Raw genomic sequence first — 18,490 nt, 5'->3', positions numbered from 1 at the left:
CTCCCCAAATCTCCCCAATTCTCCAGAGTACTCCCGTCTTCCAAAATCTCCCCAGTATCCCAAGTCTCTCCAAATGTCACCAGTTCTCAAAATTCTTCCAAATTCTCCTGTTTTACAACATCTCCCCAAATATCCCGACTCCCCAGTCTTCCAAATCTCCCAGTCGACCCAGACTTCCTAAATCTGCCTCATTTCCAAAGTCTCCCCAAATCGCCAGAATTCTCCCCAAATCGCCAGAATTCTCCCCAAATTTCCCAGTCTTCCAAAATCTCCCCAGATTTCTCCCAGTCTTCCAAAATCTCCCCAGTTCTCCCCTGACTTCCCAGTCTCCAAAATCTCCCCTGACTTCCCATGTCTTCCAAAATCTCCCCAGATTTCTCCCAGTCTTCCAAAATCTCCCCAGATTTCTCCCAGTCTTCCAAAATCTCCCCAGATTTCTCCCAGTCTTCCAAAATCTCCCCAGATTTCTCCCAGTCTTCCAAAATCTCCCCAGATTTCTCCCAGTCTTCCAAAATCTCCCCAGATTTCTCCCAGTCTTCCAAAATCTCCCCAGATTTCTCCCAGTCTTCCAAAATCTCCCCAGATTTCTCCCAGTCTTCCAAAATCTCCCCAGATTTCTCCCAGTCTTCCAAAATCTCCCCAGATTTCTCCCAGTCTTCCAAAATCTCCCCAGATTTCTCCCAGTCTTCCAAAATCTCCCCAGATTTCTCCCAGTCTTCCAAAATCTCCCCAGATTTCTCCAAAATCTCCCCTGACTTCCCAGTCTCCAGAATTCTCCAAAATCTCCCCTGACTTCCCAGTCTCCAAATCTCCCCAAATCTCCCCCGACTTCCCAAATCTCCCCCATCTCCCCAGACTTCCCAGTCTCCCAAATCTCCCCAGACTTCCCAGTCTCCCAAACCTCCCCAGACTTCCCAGTCTCCCAAATCTCCCCAGTCTTCCCAGTCTCCCAAATCTCCCCAGACTTCCCAGTCTCCCAAATCTCCCCAGACTTCCCAGTCTCCCAAATCTCCCCAGTCTTCCCAAATCTCCCCAGACTTCCCAGTCTCCCAAATCTCCCCAGTCTTCCCCTGACTTCCCAGTCTCCCAAATCTCCCCAGTCTTCCCCTGACTTCCCAGTCTCCCAAATCTCCCCAAATCTCCAGAATTCTCACGTCTTCCAAATCTCCCAAATCTCCCCAGTCTGCCCCAAATCTCCCCAGTCTGCCCCAAATCTCCCCAGTCTTCCCAAATCTCCCCAGTCTTCCCAAATCTCCCCAGTCTTGCCCAAATCTGTTACAAGCCTCCCAAATCTCTCCAGTCTCGCAAATCTCCAGAATTCTCCCGTCTTCCAAAATCTCCCCAGTCTCACGTGTCTTCCAAATCTCCCAAATCTCCCCAGTCTTCCCCAATCTCCCCAGTCTTCCCAAATCTCCAGAATTCTACCATCTTCCCAAATCTCAGTCTTCCCAAATCCTCCCGTCTTCCCAAATCTCCTGAATTCTCCCGTCTTCCAAAATCTCCCCAAATCTCCCAGTCTACCCAGACATCCCAAATCTCTCCAGTCTCAAATCTCCTAGTCTCCCCAGTCTACCCAGACATCCCAATTCTCCCCAGTCTCAAATCTCCCAGTCTCCAAAATCACCCCATTCTTCCCAAATCTCCCAGTCTCCCCAATCTTCCATTTCTCCCATTTCTCCCATAACCCCCAGACTTCCGAAATGTCCAGTCCTCCAAATCGCCAAACCTCCCAGTCCAACTCTCAAAGTCTCCCAAATCTTCCCATTTCTCCCGTTTTACAAAATCTCCGCAAATCTCCCAAATCCTCCCATTTTACAAAATCTCCCCAAATCAACCGTCTCCCAGTCTCGCCAAATCACCCAGTCTCGCAAAATCACCCAGTCTCTCCAGCCTTCCAAATCTAATAGTATCCAGTCATTATCTGCCAGTATCCCCAGTCTCCCAAATCACCCACTTACACATTCTTCCAAATATCTCCAGTCTCGCAATTCTCCCAAATCTCCCCACTCCTCCAAATCTCCCCAAAGTTCCAAATTCTTCACATTTCTCCCGTTTTCCAAATCTTCCCCAGTCGTCCCAAATCTCCCACGTCTCCCCCATTGCCCAAATGGATTCTATAGTCTTGCCGCTTCAATACTTAGGTATTCACATCCACACCACCAGCAATGATCACAGTGCAGCCAGTCAGAGGTACACGTTTGACAAAATCTGTGTCCTGCGTTATCAATAAACAGCACTCACCCAGCTCAGCTGTTAGACTCAAACTTCTCAATGGCTTCTCCTGTCAGTGCTCACTACCTGTAGATCGACGGGTGGTGGTGAACAAAACCCCTAGATAATGTTATAGATTGAAAAACTCAGCTCAGCTCACACAGAACTGGTTGGGGTATTCATTCAGACACACACACACCTCTTTCACAGCAGAGCTAGTCCCAACAGTTCTCATTCACTCATTACTGTTAAGTACTATCTAAAATTCCATCCTCGTATTATTCCAAACGTTATTTGTTGAACTCAGCTTCCCACTTACCTAAATTACAAATCTCTTAGAACTAATATAAAACATATCTCAGAAACACCTTGTGCAATTACCAGTGGCTGCAGACCACGTCGACACTTCAAATAAATGCCAAGACAGCTGTCAGCGGGGCTTTTCCATGGTGCCGTTACTTGCCCTCACTCTAGTCTTGCCTAGGAGACAAGCTCTAGCCTTAAGACTAATAGTACCTTCATTTTTGTTTAGATTTATAACAAAACATTCATTTTTTTTAATTAACTTACTGAAACGCAGTTGCAGTGTCCCTCAATTATCCGCAGATGATGCGTCCCCTCCTGGGCAGCTCGCAGTAAGGGTCTGGTCCTTGTCTTTTGGTCAGACGGGAATTTCCCCTCACACTTCATAAAGTGCACCACCGGCTTTCCCCTCGCAGACCCTCACTGGAAAGCTCCGCAGGCAGAATCAATCATTTAGTTTATGACACCAAATTGTCAGGGAAATCACCACCAGGGACACCTGAAGTCAATCTTAAATGAATCATTCTTTATTAACAGCATGCTGGAGTGGTTCCAACAAACTCAATGCACCATAGTACACTACGTGTCAGTCAAGAGCTCCATCAGGGCAGTCCAGTTAGTTCTTATATACTGCTTAAAACAGACAAGTTATATTTGCATGATTTACATTACTCATAAATCACCAATAACTTTTGGTGCATGCATGTGAGCGACCAATACCTCATGAGGCTTCTCTCCAAGTTTAGACCTTGAAACTGAGATATCCCTTTCCGTCCTCAAAAACAATGTTCTGGGCGTACTACCAAATTGCCAATACTGATGAGGATTCCTCCCAGGCACGATCAGTCAGTCACTTGCATGAACCCAGTCAAATTGTTATTAGAAAAGGAAACATTTTCCTTCACAATGCTATTGATCAACTGGGTTCGAACCCATGTCTGTGTGTCACAACACTATGTAGGCCTAAGTCTGTCTAGGATTTAGCTTGAACGAACGTAACTGTTCAGGTTTCAGGCAAAAGTACGAGTCATTGGGCCTCCCGAGTGGCGCAGCAGTCTAAAGCACTGCAGTGCTTGAGGCATAACTACAGACCCGGGTTTGATTCCGGGCTGTGTTGCAGCCGGCCGCGACCGGGAGACACGAGGCAACGCACAATTGGGCCAGCGTCACCCGGGTTAAAGGAGGGTTTGGCCGGCTGGGATGTCCTTGTGCCATTGCGCTCTAGCAACTCCTGTGGTGGGCCGGGCACATGCACACTGACACGGTTGCCAGTTGTTTCCTCCGACACATTGGTGCGGCTGGCTTCCGGGTTAAGCAAGCAGTGTGTCAAGAAGCTATACGGCTTGGCAGGGTAGTGTTTCGAGGACGTATGGCTCTCGACCTTCGTACGGGAGTTGCAGCGATGGGACAAGACTAACTACCAATTGGATATCACAAAAAAAGGGGTAAAAGTAAAAAAAAGTGACAAAAGGGTACTAGTCAATCACACAAACATGGTTATGAGTATAACGACCCATTATTAAAATGTAAATGTCAGGTAATCCAGAGAAAGAAGTGGTCAAAATGCTTTATTTTACAGTTCAACAGTAATTCCCAACACACAATGACCATAACATGTTAACAGATGTCTTTGTTAGGAGTATCATTGTGGTTCATACAAAAAGTTTAAAAAATAAAAAGTTGATTTTAAATAGGTATAAATTAAGCTACATTGAACATGAACTGTATCTCTACCTCTTCACATATCTAAAAGTGCCTCAGACATTTTGTTCAAAGCATGTGTGATTTAGAATATGTAGCTAACAGATGAAGACAACCTTAAGTTGGAAACAAAAGTGCAATTGAGAAGCACCAAAAACAAACATTTGGCACATGAAAATCAAAACAAGCAAATGTAACCCAAGGCAAAAAAACCATTACTCTGCCTTCGATTGAGAATGGAAAGGTCAAGGACGGATAAATCAAAATCAGTTGAACCTAATGAGAGTAGGATACTTGAATAAAAGAAACCAACTGGCATACTTCCTCCAATTACAGAAACAAACAAGGCCTAAATATCAATTTCAAAGCTAGAAAATGCTTTAGGAATAGTTCTCAATGTCAGATAATACACAATATAGGCTAGAGTGTTTCCTCCAGAGGCTTTAAAAACACTGAAAACTCTTAAGGCCATGTCAATTCTTCTACAAATTAAATTCAGATAATGGAATAAAATGCCTTAAACTTTGTACAAATGAGAATAAAAGCCATAAAATGTTAACATATAGCTAGGAACTCTTAACTGTCATGTCTAAAAAGAAAGATTACCTTTATAACACCATTTAAATTGCCCCTTTAAGCCAACATACAGTAGAAATTACATGACTAAAAAGTGATGTATATAAAATATCTGTAATATTCTAGCAAATGAATGCTGCATAGTTATACATGACATGGCTTCATTGTCAGATGTTTGTATCATTTATAAAACAGATGAATGAAATTTCACAGTGTCCCAAAAACACACATGTAAAGAAGGATATACTGCAGGTACAACTCATATGAGGACATCCATTGTGCCTCACACTTCACCATTCCATCACTCAACAGTCAAGGGGGTAGTCTATAGTATGTGCAGTGTAAACAAAACATTAAACCATATTTTTGGATGTTTAGGCAACAACCCAGTGTCCCCTTATCTAAACATATTAACAAAGAAATAGGATTATCCAAATCTCCAAAAAGCATCCCAAACAATCCCAATACTCCCAAGCTGAGCACAGCTGAAAGACAAAGCATTGCCTTGTTGAGATGCAACTGAAACCGATGAAATTTACATGGAGGACAAAAGGACTTTAAGGCTGTGTTCACACAGACCAATTCAAAAATATTTCCCCCACAATTATTGGTCTTTTGGCCAATCTGATCAGATCTTTTGCCAATAAATGGGTTAAAAACAATAATAAAAAAAGAATAAAAAAAATACAGAATTGGGCTGTCTGTGTAAACGCAGCCAAAGATATTACGGCCGGTCACATTGGGTAGGCAATAAGTGGTTGAATCTCTATGACCGGTGACAGGTTAACTCGCAGGATCTTCTGGGCTTTCCTCCTCACCTCCTCATCGGTGATCGAGTCATCAACCTTGATCACCTTGAACCTCAGGTTGTTCTCACTCAGTCTAAGGTCTTCAGACTGCTCTTTGACCAACCAGACCTCATTTCTGGGCCTCTTCACACAGAGTTTGTCTTCAGCCTCGTCAGTCCTTTTCCTTTTCTGGTCCCTCCAGCAAGGCATTCCGTTGCATTCCTTCAAAACCCGGTCGTTTTGCAGCATGGCAGGCACTCCGATGATATTGACTGGGCAGGGCAAAAAGCTCACTCTCCTCAAAGTGACAGATTTTGCTGAGTTTCCGGTACCTTCCGAAGGCTGTACTTGGGTACCTGTTAGAGATAGTGGTCGATGAGAGTTGGGCACAGTCACCTCTCTTGACCATACACCTGTGTGGAACTGCAGTCTCGCTGTGTGGCCTGTAGAGGGTCCAGTCATGTTGGTCAGTCTTATGTATGACTGCATCTGAACAGGCACAACAGCCAAGGCCGGTGGTTTCGAGAGGACAGTCTGTTTGAGAGACTCCTTTGACAGATTTGTCAAAAGAATTGTGGGTTGATTCTTCAGGACGACTTTCGCTGCTGCACTTAACAAAGAATAGTTGATTTCAGTCTTTTTGCCATGGGGTTTTCTACCCTTCTTTTTGCCAGGCTTTTGAACCTTTGAAACAGCAATGTCCAGTGTGCTCTGTGTCTTTATTACAGGCCTCAGTACTGCAGTACAAGACCTGTAACCATAAACATCTTTGCTTTTAAGTACAGTAGGCTTGTGACCTTCATCTTTGAGTCCCTCAATAAAAGTGGCCAGTTCTTTCTCAGTATCGAAAAGGTCTTTTGACATAGGACTGAACGCTTTCAGAGTCTCCAGTAGCGTAGTTTGGCCAGCTGAGTTGAAACGTGACCATGACTGGACAACCTTCTCTGTGGCTTCCTTACAATTCATGGCATATACCATCTGTTCTGTAATCTGTAGCATTGGTGATACTCACGTCCGAGATCAGCCCTGTGGGCAAAAAGAGAAGAAACATAAAAATGTAGACTTCATACTCAACTTCTGTAAATCATTGACATTCAAAAACATGGATAAGGGAAATCTCAGGTTACAGCTTCTGATCAAGTAGGCTAACCTAACATTCAACATACCACCAAAGTGACTACAAACAAAGCTGTATTCATAATCTTCCTGAAGAGGGAGACCTACAAACTCTGAAATAAACTTGTTACATCAGGATCAAAAAAATAAAAATAAAAGCTTTGCCTATTTTAAACAGATTCAAAACATCTACCAACCATGGGTGACTAACATTAGCCAAAATTCAGTGAGGCAATATCCACCATAGACCTGGAGGACAAATGATAAATTGACAATTCCAACTGGAATTTATTTTTACAGATCGAGCACTCTTATTCAAATTAGCTCCAAAAAGCACAAGACCGATAACAAAATTCCAGTAATATTTAATGAGAAAACGTAGAATTTGGAGAATGAGAGTTTGCCCCTCGATTGTTTTCACTCAGATCTGACGGACAGATCCTACTCTGCCACAAAGACAGGTGTATGACCTGTCACATAACAAAGTAGGCTAGCTTTTGATTCAACTTACGGTGGATGCGGCAAGTCAAAACAGAATGTAGAAACAGGAAAATAACTTTGCATTGCTGCAAGTTTGCACGTCTTGTGCGGCAGCTGTACCGCTGCCGTACAGACTGCTTCCATTGAAAAGGTAATTCATTAAGTAGGTTAGCGAGCCAATGCTTACTTAGCTCAGCTTAAACGCCAATTTGCATCGGCTCACAGAACTACTTCTAAAAAGGCTTCTACAAGCTGCACTCCAATGATCTACTTGCGTGCACGTGAGTGGAGTTTGTTTTGGCAGCGGACTCTTCGTTGCATTCCACCCAGAGGTGAAGTCCGCCTTGTGTAGTGTAAATCCACTAGGGGGCTTGGGAGCCAGAGTAGCTAACCAAGCAAGAGGGGCCAAGGCACTCTATTTGACTAGCCACAGAAAACATTTGAACTTCCGGATTCAGAGTTACATTATATGCCTGTTTACAAAATGCTAGCCACATGTCAGGCTAGACTGTGTTCTATGCTTTACGACACAACTTTTTAGCCACAGAAGAAAACATGTATTTTTTGGAATTGCTAGAGCTTGAACAGCAAAAACTTGAAATGCTATTACTACTCAGGAGTACGGAAAAAACGGACTGAGAAAATGGCAAGTTCGTTCCATGAAGACCACGAGAGGGGACGATGAGAACACGTGTCTCTTGTGCAACCTAGGTGAAGCATTGACGAGGAACGACATGTTCAAATCTAATTTTATTGGTCACATACACATGGTTAGCAGATGTTAATGCGAGTGTAGCGAAATGCTTGTGCTTCTAGTTCCGACCGTGCAGAAATATCTAACAATTTCACAACTACCTTACACGTGTAAAGGAATGAATAAGAATATGTACATATAAATATATGGATGAGCGATGGCCGTGTGGCATAGACAAGATGCAGTAATGTATATACTGTACTCTATACCATATGAGTAATGTAGGGTATGTAAACAAAGTGGCATTGTTTAAAGTGACTAGTGATACATTTATTACATCCAATTTCTTATGATTGAAGTGGCTAGAGATTTGAGTCTGAGTGGCTGCTGCCAACATACTATGTTAGTGATCGCTGTTTAACAGTCTGACGGCCTTGACAGAAGCTGTTTTTCAGTCTCTCGGTCCCAGCTTTGTTGAATCTGTACTGACCTCGCCTTCTGGATGATAGCGGGGTGAACAGGCAGTGGCTCGGGTGGTTGATGTCCTTGATGATCTTTTTGGCCTTCCTGTGGCATCGGGTGGTGTAGGTGTCCTGGAGGGCAAGTAGTTTGCCCCCGGTGATGCGTTGTGCAGACCTCACTACCCTCTGGAGAGCCTTGCCGTTTTGGGCGAAGCAGTTGCTGTACCAGGCGGTGATACAGCCCGACAGGATGCTCTCGATTGTGCATCTGTAAAAGTTTCAGGTTTTTGGGTGGCGAGCCAAATATCTTTAGCCTCCTGGAGGTTGAAGAGGTGCTGTTGCGCTTTCTTCCCCACACTGTCTGGGTGGACCATTTCAGTTTGTCCGATGTGTATGCTGAGGAAGCTTTCCACCTTCTCCACTACTGTCCCGTCGATGTGGATAGGGGGGTGCTTCCTCTGCCGTTGCCTGAAGTCCACGATCATCTCCTTTGTTTTGTTGACGTTGGGTGTAAGGTTGTTTTCCTGACACCACACTCCGAGGGCCCTCTCCCCCTCCCTGTAGGCCATCTCGTCGTTGTTGGTAATCAAGCCTACCACTGTAGTGTCATCTGCAAACTTGATGATTGAGTTGGAGGCGTGCATGGCCACGTAGTCATGGGTGAACAGGGAGTACAGGAGAGGGCTGAGAACGCACCCTTGTGGGGCCAGTGTTGAGGATTAGAGGGGTGGAGATGTTTCCAACACCCACCACCTGGGGGCAGCCCATCAGAAAGTCCAGGACCCAGTTGCACAGGGCGGGGTCGAGATCAAGGGTCTCGAGCTTAATGACGAGTTTGGAGGGCACTATGGTGTTAAATGCTGAGCTGTAATCGATGAATAGCATTCTTACATAGGTATTCCTCTTGTCCAGGTATTCCTCTTGTCCAGGTATTCCTCTTGTCCAGGTATTCCTCTTGTCCAGGTGGGTTAGGGCAGTGTGATTGCGTCTTGTGGACCTATTGGGGCGGTAAGCAAGTTGGAGTGGGTCTAGGTTGTCACCTGTTCAACGGACGTGCTACCTGTCCCAGACCTGCTGTTTTCAACTCTAGAGACAGCAGGAGCAGTAGAGATACTCTGAATAGTCGGCTATGAAAAGCCAACTGACATTTACTCCTGAGGTGCTGACCTGTTGCACTGGACAACCACTGTGATGACGATGACGATTATTAAGACCCTGCTGGTCATCTATGAACATCTTGGCCATGTTCTGTTATACTCTTCACCTGGCACAGCCAGACGAGGACTGGCCACCCCTCAGCCTGGTTCCTCTAGGTTTCTTCCTAGGTTCTGGCCTTTTAGGCTGGGTTTCTGAAGAGCATTTTGTGACATCAGCTGATGTAAGAAGGGCTTTATAAATAAATTTGATAGGGTGATTCTTGACTAGTCTCTCAAAGCACATCATGATAATGGAAGTGAGTGCTACGGGGCAATAGTCGTTTAGCTCAGTTAGCTTTCTTGGGAACAAGAACAATGGTGGCCCTCTTGAAGCACGTGGGAACAGCAGACTGGGATAGGGATTGATTGAATATGTCCGTAAACTACTGGACGTTGGCGAGTAGTATACTCAGGAGCGGTGGGCGATGTGCCCGTCCACGGAGCCTGACCAGAAGACCACTCCGTCTGCCCCTTCTGCGGCGCCGTTGTTTTGGGTCGCCTATTGGGATCCGATCCATTGTCCTGGGTGGTGGTCCAAACAGAGGATCCACTTCGGGAAAGTTGTATTCCTGGTCGTAATGTTGGTAAGTTGACTTTGCTCTTATATCCAATAGTTCCTCCCGGCTGTATGCAATAAGACTTAACCTGTCTGGGCTAGGGGGCAGTATTTTCATGGCCGGATAAAAAAAAAACGTACTCGATTTAAACTGGTTACTACCGTAATTTCCGGACTATTAAGCGCACCTGAATATAAGCCGCACCCACTGAATTTGAATTTTTTTAAATTATTTTGAACATAAGCTGCACATGTCTATAAGCCGCAGGTGCTTACCGGTACATTGAAACAAATTAACTTTACACAGGCTTTAACGAAACACGGCTTGTAAATTTAAAAAAAAAAATTGCAGTAAGCTTGAGTTGTCTTTTTGCACTGAGTCAATTCCTCACGCTGCTGTTTCCAACGTCTTATCGACTCATTTAGACCAAGCTCCCGTGCAGCAGCTCTATTTCCTTTTCCAACAGCCAGAACAAATCACCTTCAACTTGAAAGCTGCATCATATGCATTTCTCCGTGTCTTTGCCATGATGAGGGTGACAAAATGACTACCGTAATCAGAAGGATGGGAAGTTTGAGCGCGCTCGATTTAATCTAAACAGTAAACAAAAAAGTTTTGACCTTAACCCGTTAGGAAATTTCATTGGTCTAATGAAAGCTTCATGCCGCCAAAAAACTATGCACGTCACAGAATGTTTTTTTTTGGAGAAAAAAAAACTTGAATGCGGGAAAAATCCATATATTAGCCACATCATTGTTTAAGCCGCAAGGTTCAAAGTGTATGAAAAAAGTTGCGGCTTATAGTCCGGAATTTACAGTACTCTTGCCCAGAAACGAGAATATGCATGTTATTAGTAGATTTGGATAGAAAACACTGAAGTTTTTAAAACTGTTTGAATGGTGTCTGTGTATAACAGAACTCATATGGCAGGCAAAAACCTGAGAATTCCAAGCAGGAAGTGGCCTGTCTGAGAATATGTAGTTCTTTTTTCTAGTCCCTTTCGAAACTACAGTATCTCTGGGGTTACGTAGCACTTTAAGGCTTCCATTGGCTCTCTAAAGCCTTCAGAAAGCGGATTGAGGCGTCTGTCTCTGGGCAGAGTATGGTACCTCAGTTTCTCAGTGGTCTGCCTGGTGACAAAGAGATTGGATATGCGCGTTCGAGACCACGCTGTTTTTTCTCTTCCTCTTTGAAAGAATACACTATTGTCCGGTTGGAATATTATCGCTATTTTACAAGAAAATACCATAAAAATTGATTTTAAACAGCATTTGACATGCTTCGAAGTACGGTAATGGAACATTTATTTTTTTTGTCTCGAAATGCGCTCGCGCGTTACCCTTTGGATAGTGACCTGAACGCACGAACAAAACGGAGGTATTTGGACATAACTATGGATTATTTGGAACAAAAACATTTCTTGTGGAAGTAGCAGTCCTGGGAGTGCATTCTGACGAAGATCAGCAAAGGTAATACAATTTTTCTAATAGTAATTCTGAGTTTAGTGAGCCCCGAAGTTGGCGGGTGTCAAAATAGCTGGCCGTGATGGCTGAGCTATCTACTCAGAATATTGCAAAATGTGCTTTCGCCGAAAAGCTATTTTAAAATCTGCCATAGCGATTGCATAAAGGAGTTCTGTATCTATAATTCTTAAAAGAATTATGTAATTTAGTAAATTCACCGGAAGTTTGCGGTGGGGATACATTTTCTGAACATCACACGCCAATGTAAAAAGCTGTTTTTGGATATAAATACGAACTTGATTGAACAAAACATGCATGTATTGTATAACAATGTCCTAGGAGTGTCATCTGATGATCAAAGGTTAGTGCTTCATTTAGTTGTGTTCTGGGTTTCTGTGACATATATGCTTGCTTGGAAAATGGCTGTGTTATTATTTGTGTTTATGTACTCTCCTAACATAATGTAATGTTTTGCTTTCGCTGTAAAGCCTTTTGGAAATCGGACAATGTGGTTAGATTAACGAGAGTCTCGTCTTTAAAATGGTGTAAAATAGTCGTATGTTTGAAAATTTGAAATTATTGCATTTGAAGTTTTTGTATTTCGCGCCACGCTGTTCCACTGGCTGTTGAATCGAGTGGGACGGTGACGTGCCACCTAGCCCATAGCGGTTAAGATTTCCTGGGGTAACATTGTAAGAAATAATACATAAAACTACTGCATAGTTTCCTAAGAGCAGGAAGCGAGGCGACCATCTCTGCCGGCGCCATGTTGAAAGGTGTTCACTACTTTCGGATGTCTGTTGCCAGATTTTACGACTTACTTCAGTGGCTTGCCCCTCACATCTCGCAGAAGAAAACTCACAGCTTACCCGTAAGGACTGCAGAAAGTCTGACCTTTCGGTTTTTGGCGAGCGGCAGCACACAGCAAAGTATTGCTGCGAGTTGTAACTCATAAGCTAGGAATGTTTCTCAAATATTTACTGCCATCGTCAGAAGTGTGCCAGGCTATCTGGCATGTCCCGAAGGAGGATTTTGTTGCTTATCCCTCCGTGGCACACTGGGCAGATTGAGGATCATTGCACAGAAAACATGTTCGGTTCCGAGATTGGGCAAACCCAGGCAGGCAGCGATTACTACAACGGCTTTTTGCCAATGGTCCTGATAGCAGTCTGCGTAACAAGGTACGAACCATATCCAGGTAGGATACGCTAAATACATGTGACTATACACACATTATTCCAATAGATGTTGTAATGATACGCTTCACATAAGTGATCTGGCATCCCAATAAGAGGATGGGGGCCTATGTCCAAAGCATAGGCTACACAGTTGTTACAGTACACATTTGATAGTATTAACCTCTAGGGTAGGGGGCAGTATTTGCACGGCCGGATAAAAAAAACGTACCTGATTTAACCTGGTTATTACTACTGACCAGAAACTAGAATATGCATATAATTGTTTGATTTGGATAGAAAACACCCTAACGTTTCTAAAACTGTATGAATGGTGTCTGTGTATAACATAACTCATATGGCAGGCAAAAACCTGAGAAGATTCCAAACAGGAAGTGCCTTCTGACCATTTCTTGGCCTTCTACACTCTATTGAAAACTGAGGATCTCTGCTGTAACGTGACACTTCCTACGGCTCCCATAGGCTCTCAGAAGGCGGCAGAACGTTGGATGACTTTGCAGCCCATGGCTGAAAAACAGTAGCGCATGTGGTAAGTGGTCGATCTGAAAACAATGAGACGGGGGCGCGCGTGCACGTGAAGAGTCCATTTTAGATTTTTAGTCTGAAGGAAAACAGGGTTTCCTTTTACTAGAAAAAAAAAATTATAATAAAATAAATCGCATAAAAATAGATTTTAAACAGCGTTTGACATGCTTCGAAGTACGGTAATGGAATATTTCAAAAAAATTTGTCACGATATGCGCCGGGCGCGTCACCCTTCGGATAGTGTCTTGAACGCACGAACAAAAGAGGATATTTGAACATAACTATGGATTATTTTGAACCAAACCAACATTTGTTATTGAAGTAGAAGTCCTGGGAGTGCATTCTGACGAAGAACAGCAAAGGTAATCCAATTTTTCTTATAGTAAATCTGAGTTTGGTGAGTGCCAAACTTGGTGGGTGTCAAAATAAGCTAGCTATCTACTCAGAATTAAGCAAAATGTGCTTTTGCCGGAAAGCTATTTTAAAAAAATCGGACACCGCGATTGCATAATTCTTAAAATAATTATGTTTTTTGTGAACGTTTATCGTGAGTAATTTAGTAAATTCACCGGAAGTTTGCGGTGGGTATGCTAGTTCTGAACGTCACATGCTAATGTAAAAAGCTGTTTTTTGATATAAATATGAACTTGATTGAACAAAACATGCATGTATTGTATAACAATGTCCTAGGAGTGTCATCTGATGAAGATCAAAGGTTAGTGCTGCATTTAGCTGTGGTTTGGGTTTATGTGACATATGCCAGCTTGAAAAATGGGTGTCTGATTATTTCTGGCTGGGTACTCTGCTGACATAATCTAATGTTTTGCTTTCGTTGTAAAGCCTTTTTGAAATCGGACAGTGTGGTTAGATTAACAAGAGTCTTGTCTTTAAAATTTTGTAAAATAGTCATATGTTTGAGAAATTGAAGTAACAGCATTTCTAAGGTATTTGAATATCGCGCCACAGGATTCCACTGGCTGTTGAGTAGGTGGGACGATTTCGTCCCACATACCCTAGAGAGGTTAAACAGGAACATGAAGGCTATGGAAACACTTATTTTAGTCAAGGTTTCTTCTGGCCTTGATGATGCCAAGATCTACAACTACCGCCACTCAAAATACAGAACAATTTCAGAGAACTGCTTTGGGATCCTTGCTGCAAGATGGAGGATCCTGGGACGAGGCCTTGAGGTTCCCCAGGAGAAAGCGGAGACCATTGTGAAGGCCTGCGTGGCCCTCCACAACTAATGTCGACCACAAACTGACAACACAGATTCATCAACAAGGGTAGATCCAGTCCACACCCACTGGGGACCTGCTTCCAGAAGAGTGATACAAGGGGACACCAGCTTCCCAGAACCAAGTCAGCATAGAGGGAAACAATTGCTATAGGATGTGCGCAACAACCTCAAGGGACTACATCCTCACACTAGCAGGTCAAGTGTCTTTCCAGGATGCTATCATGCATGGCACCCTACAGTAAATATGGTTTGGGAAAATGTGCACTCATGGTTTCATCTCGTTGATTACTGTTTGTGTCATGAGAGCTACACACTTGGTTTTGCGTTTTTTCTTATTCACACTTCACAATAAAGAGCACTATTATTACAGTCACTTCATCCTTGTTTTAGTTTTTCCTTCATATTTTAACTTCTCCAGGGTAGGGGGCAGTATTTTGACGTCCGGATGAAAGGCGTGCCCGTAGTAAGCTCCCTGTTACTCAGGCTCAGAAGGTAGGATATGCATATTATTAGTAGATTTGGATAGAAAACACTAAAGTTTAAAACTGTTTGAATGTCTGAGTATAACAGAACTCATATGGCAGGCAAAAACCTGCCATATTTCCACACTTCCTGGTTGGATGAGGTTTGTAGTTTCCAGTGATTGCCTATACAGTGACTTGGGTTCATTTTGCACTTCCTAAGGCTTCCACTAGATGTCAACAGTCTTTAGAACATTGTTTCGTGCTTCTACTGTTAGTGGGGAGAGAATAAGAGCTGACTCAACAAGTGGACTGCCTGAGGCCAATGAGTTGTTTACTGCGCGGTCACGCAGGTGCGCCGTTCCTTCTTTTTCCTCTGTAATGAATACACTATTGTCCGGTTGGAATATTATTGAATATTTATGATAAGACCCTAAGGATTGATTGTAAACATCGTTTGACATGTTTCTACGAACGGTAATGGAACTTCGACTTTGTCTAGGGTTTTGCGCTCACGCATTGTGCCTTTGGAATAGTGATCTGAACGCAAAGAAAACGGAGGTATTTCGACATAAATATGGAGTTTATCGAACAAAACGAACATTTCTTGTGGAAGTCCTGGGAGTGCATCCCGACAAAGATCAGCAAAGGTAAGTGAATATTTATAATACTATTTCTGAGTTTTGTTGACTCCAGAACTTGGAGGGTAACTGTAGCTTGCTTTGATGGCTGTTCAATATTCTGAGTACAGAGCTCAATGTGCTTTCGCCGTTGCATTAAGGAGAAGTGTATCTATAATTCTTTCAATAACTGTTGTAAATTTTATCAACGTTTATGAGTATTTTTGTAAATTGATGTGCTCATTCACCGGAAGTTTGAGGCAAAACATTTTCTGAACATCACGCGCCAATGTAAAATAGGGTTTCTGGATATAAATATGAACTTTATCGAACAAAACATACATGTAGTGTGTAACATTGAGTCCTGGGAGGGTCATCCGATGAAGATCGTCAAAGGTTAGTGATTCATTTTAGCTGTATTTCTAGTTTGTGACGCCTCTCCTTGCTTGGAAAATGGCTGTGTGGTTTTTCTTGTCTCAGCGCTGTCCTAACATAATCTAACGTTATGCTTTCGCCGTAAAGTCTTTTTGAAAATCGGACAATGTGGTTGGATTAACAAGAAGTGTATCTTTAAAATGGGATATAGTTGTATGTTTGAGAAATCTGAATTATGAGATTTTTGTTGTTTTGAATTTGCCACCCTGCTATTTCACTGGCTGTTGAATAGTGTGTCCCGCGGAGAGGTTAACCTTGTGTATTGGCCTTTCCTGCTATACAAAATGGGTGCGAATGGCAGTCCACCTTTAGGGGATAAGGCTAGACCCTCGGGACATAAACCTCATGTTATCTAGATGTGTTATCTAGATGGTCATGTGTAGCGGACTTTCAATGGAGACTTTCCTGCTTTGGTACATGGGTATCCAGCTGTAGACAATAAGGACAGATCCTCCAAAACATGAACCTTATCCACATAGTAAACTTTTACTGCTTTGTACATGATCTGAGTAATATTTTCTGCCACAAGTACATTTGCAGACCTTGAAGATTTACTATCACAACAGGAAAATAGTGCAATGTAACACACAGGTGAAGTGTGATGAGGAAATGAGTATAAACAAAAAAAATCCACACCACCCTAACATATGAATAATAAAAAAAAAAACAGTTTGTCTCACCACAAAAAACGGGAGATGTTGATCAGCAGGAATAGACACCATCCATAGTAGCATGACGCCGTAAACAAACTCCTGCTGCCGATTGTTTAAGTAATCTGCATAATTCCAGAGGCCAAAGGATCCGCAGCGGTCTTCCTCTTCCGACCATGGGAGCTGGGGCGAGAGTTGCAGGGCCGAGAGCACCTGGCCAGTGGGTTGGTATTGGTGAGATGGGCCTGGATGTTGGGGAGAGGGGCCAGGGGTGATAAAGCAGGCCCGGGGAGATTATGAGTCAAGGTGCAATGAACCACAGGTAGATGGGCCCTCAAGGATCAGCTCCATCTTGGGATTGCAACACTGAGTCAGCCCTGTTTGCGTATTGTCTGTGGAGCCCTCAACTTCCTTCATACTGGACACAGAAATAAAAATGGTTCAGCTTGTGAAAATTTAGATGTAGAATTACTGATCAACAAATAGTATTGCCTGCGATTAATAGGTTGTGCATTTAAGAGCCGCGGAGATACGCTTCCCCTGGCTCAGGCCATCCCCCCACAAAACACAACCAGAATCTGATTGATATGAGGCAGCTTATGTCAAATAAAAAAAACATTTCCTAGGATTTTCTACCTGAAACAATCTACATTACAATATCCTTTTGAGATAGAGAGATCTCTATCTACATACATACAACGGGGGAAAAGTATTTGATCCCCTGCTGATTTTGTACGTTTGCCCACTGACAAAGAAATGATCAGTCTATAATTTTTATGGTAGGTTTATTTTAATAGTGAGACAGAACAAAAAATTCCAGAAAAACACATGTCAAAAATATTATAAAATGATTTGCATTATGAGGGAAATAACTATTGACCACTTTACAAAACATGACTTTGTACTTGGTGGCAAAACCCTTGTTGGCAGTCAGAGGTCAGACGTTTCTTGTAGTTGGCCACCAGGTTTGCACACATCTCAGGAGGGATTCTGTCCCACTCCTCTTTGTAGATCTTCTCCAAGTAATTAAGGTTGAGGCTGACGTTTGGCAACTCGAACCGTCAGCTCCCTCCACAGATTTTCTATGGGATTAAGGTCTGGAGACTGGCTAGGCCACTCCAGGACCTTAATGTGTTTCTTCTTGAGCCACTCCTTTGTTGCCTTGGCCGTGTGTTTTGGGTCATTGTCATGCTGGAATACCCATCCACGACCCGGTACATGGCCCCGTCCATCGTCCATTTGATGCGGTGAAGTTGTCCTGTCCCCTTAGCAGAAAAACACCCCCAAAGCATAATGTTTCCACCTCCATGTTTGACGGTGGAGATGGTGTTGTTGGGGTCATAGGCAGCATTCCTCCTCCTCCAAACACGGCGAGTTGAGTTGATGTCAAAGAGCTCCATTTTGGTCTCATCTGACCACAACACTTTCACCCAGTTGTCCTCTGAGTCATTCAGATGTTCATTGGCAAACTTCAGACGGGCATGTATATGTATTCTTGAGCAGGGGTCACCTTGCGGGCGCTGCAGGATTTCAGTCCTTCATGGCGTAGTGTGTTACCAATTGTTTTCTTGGTGACTATGGTCCCAGCTGCCTTGAGATCATTGACAAGATCCTCCCGTGTAGTTCTGGGCTGATTCCTCACCGTTCTCATGATCATTCCAACTCCGAGGTCTTGCATGGAGCCCCAGGGCGAGGGAGATTGACAGTTCTTTTGTGTTTCTTCCATTTGCGAATAATCGCACCAACTGTTGTCACCTTCTCACCAAGCTGCTTTTTTTGTTGTTATTCTTTCTCACTGTTCAAATAAACCTACCATT

At 43.3% G+C, this 18,490-nt stretch overlaps 1 protein-coding gene across 6 annotated transcripts in view; it reads right to left on the bottom strand.

The window, feature by feature from the left end:
- Positions 1-18,490, bottom strand: part of LOC106566658 (coiled-coil domain-containing protein 71) — a 51,531-nt gene that overhangs the window by 11,824 nt on the left and 21,217 nt on the right. The window contains exons 2-3 of one of the 6 annotated variants that reach the window (XM_045693033.2): positions 16,704-17,091; positions 4,067-6,605 (exon numbers count right to left, since the gene is read on the bottom strand). The exons of 2 other annotated variants lie outside the window; for them this stretch is intronic. In XM_045693033.2, the coding sequence (XP_045548989.1) occupies positions 5,526-6,578 (1,053 nt within the window). In that variant the 5' untranslated portion in view covers positions 6,579-6,605; positions 16,704-17,091 and the 3' untranslated portion in view covers positions 4,067-5,525. Of the gene's footprint in view, positions 1-2,781; positions 2,946-4,066; positions 6,606-16,703; positions 17,092-18,490 lie in introns of those variants that run through there. 3 more of the 6 variants (XM_014134896.3, XR_001319918.3, XM_014134895.3) reach the window with 3 other exon arrangements.

Source organism: Salmo salar, chromosome 13 (assembly GCF_965601325.2).
Source record: "Salmo salar chromosome 13, fSalSal1, whole genome shotgun sequence".
In the NCBI taxonomy this organism is placed as follows: Eukaryota; Metazoa; Chordata; class Actinopteri; order Salmoniformes; family Salmonidae; genus Salmo; species Salmo salar.
Note: the sequence above shows the minus strand (reverse complement) of the source record. Positions and strands in the feature narration are given on the sequence as shown.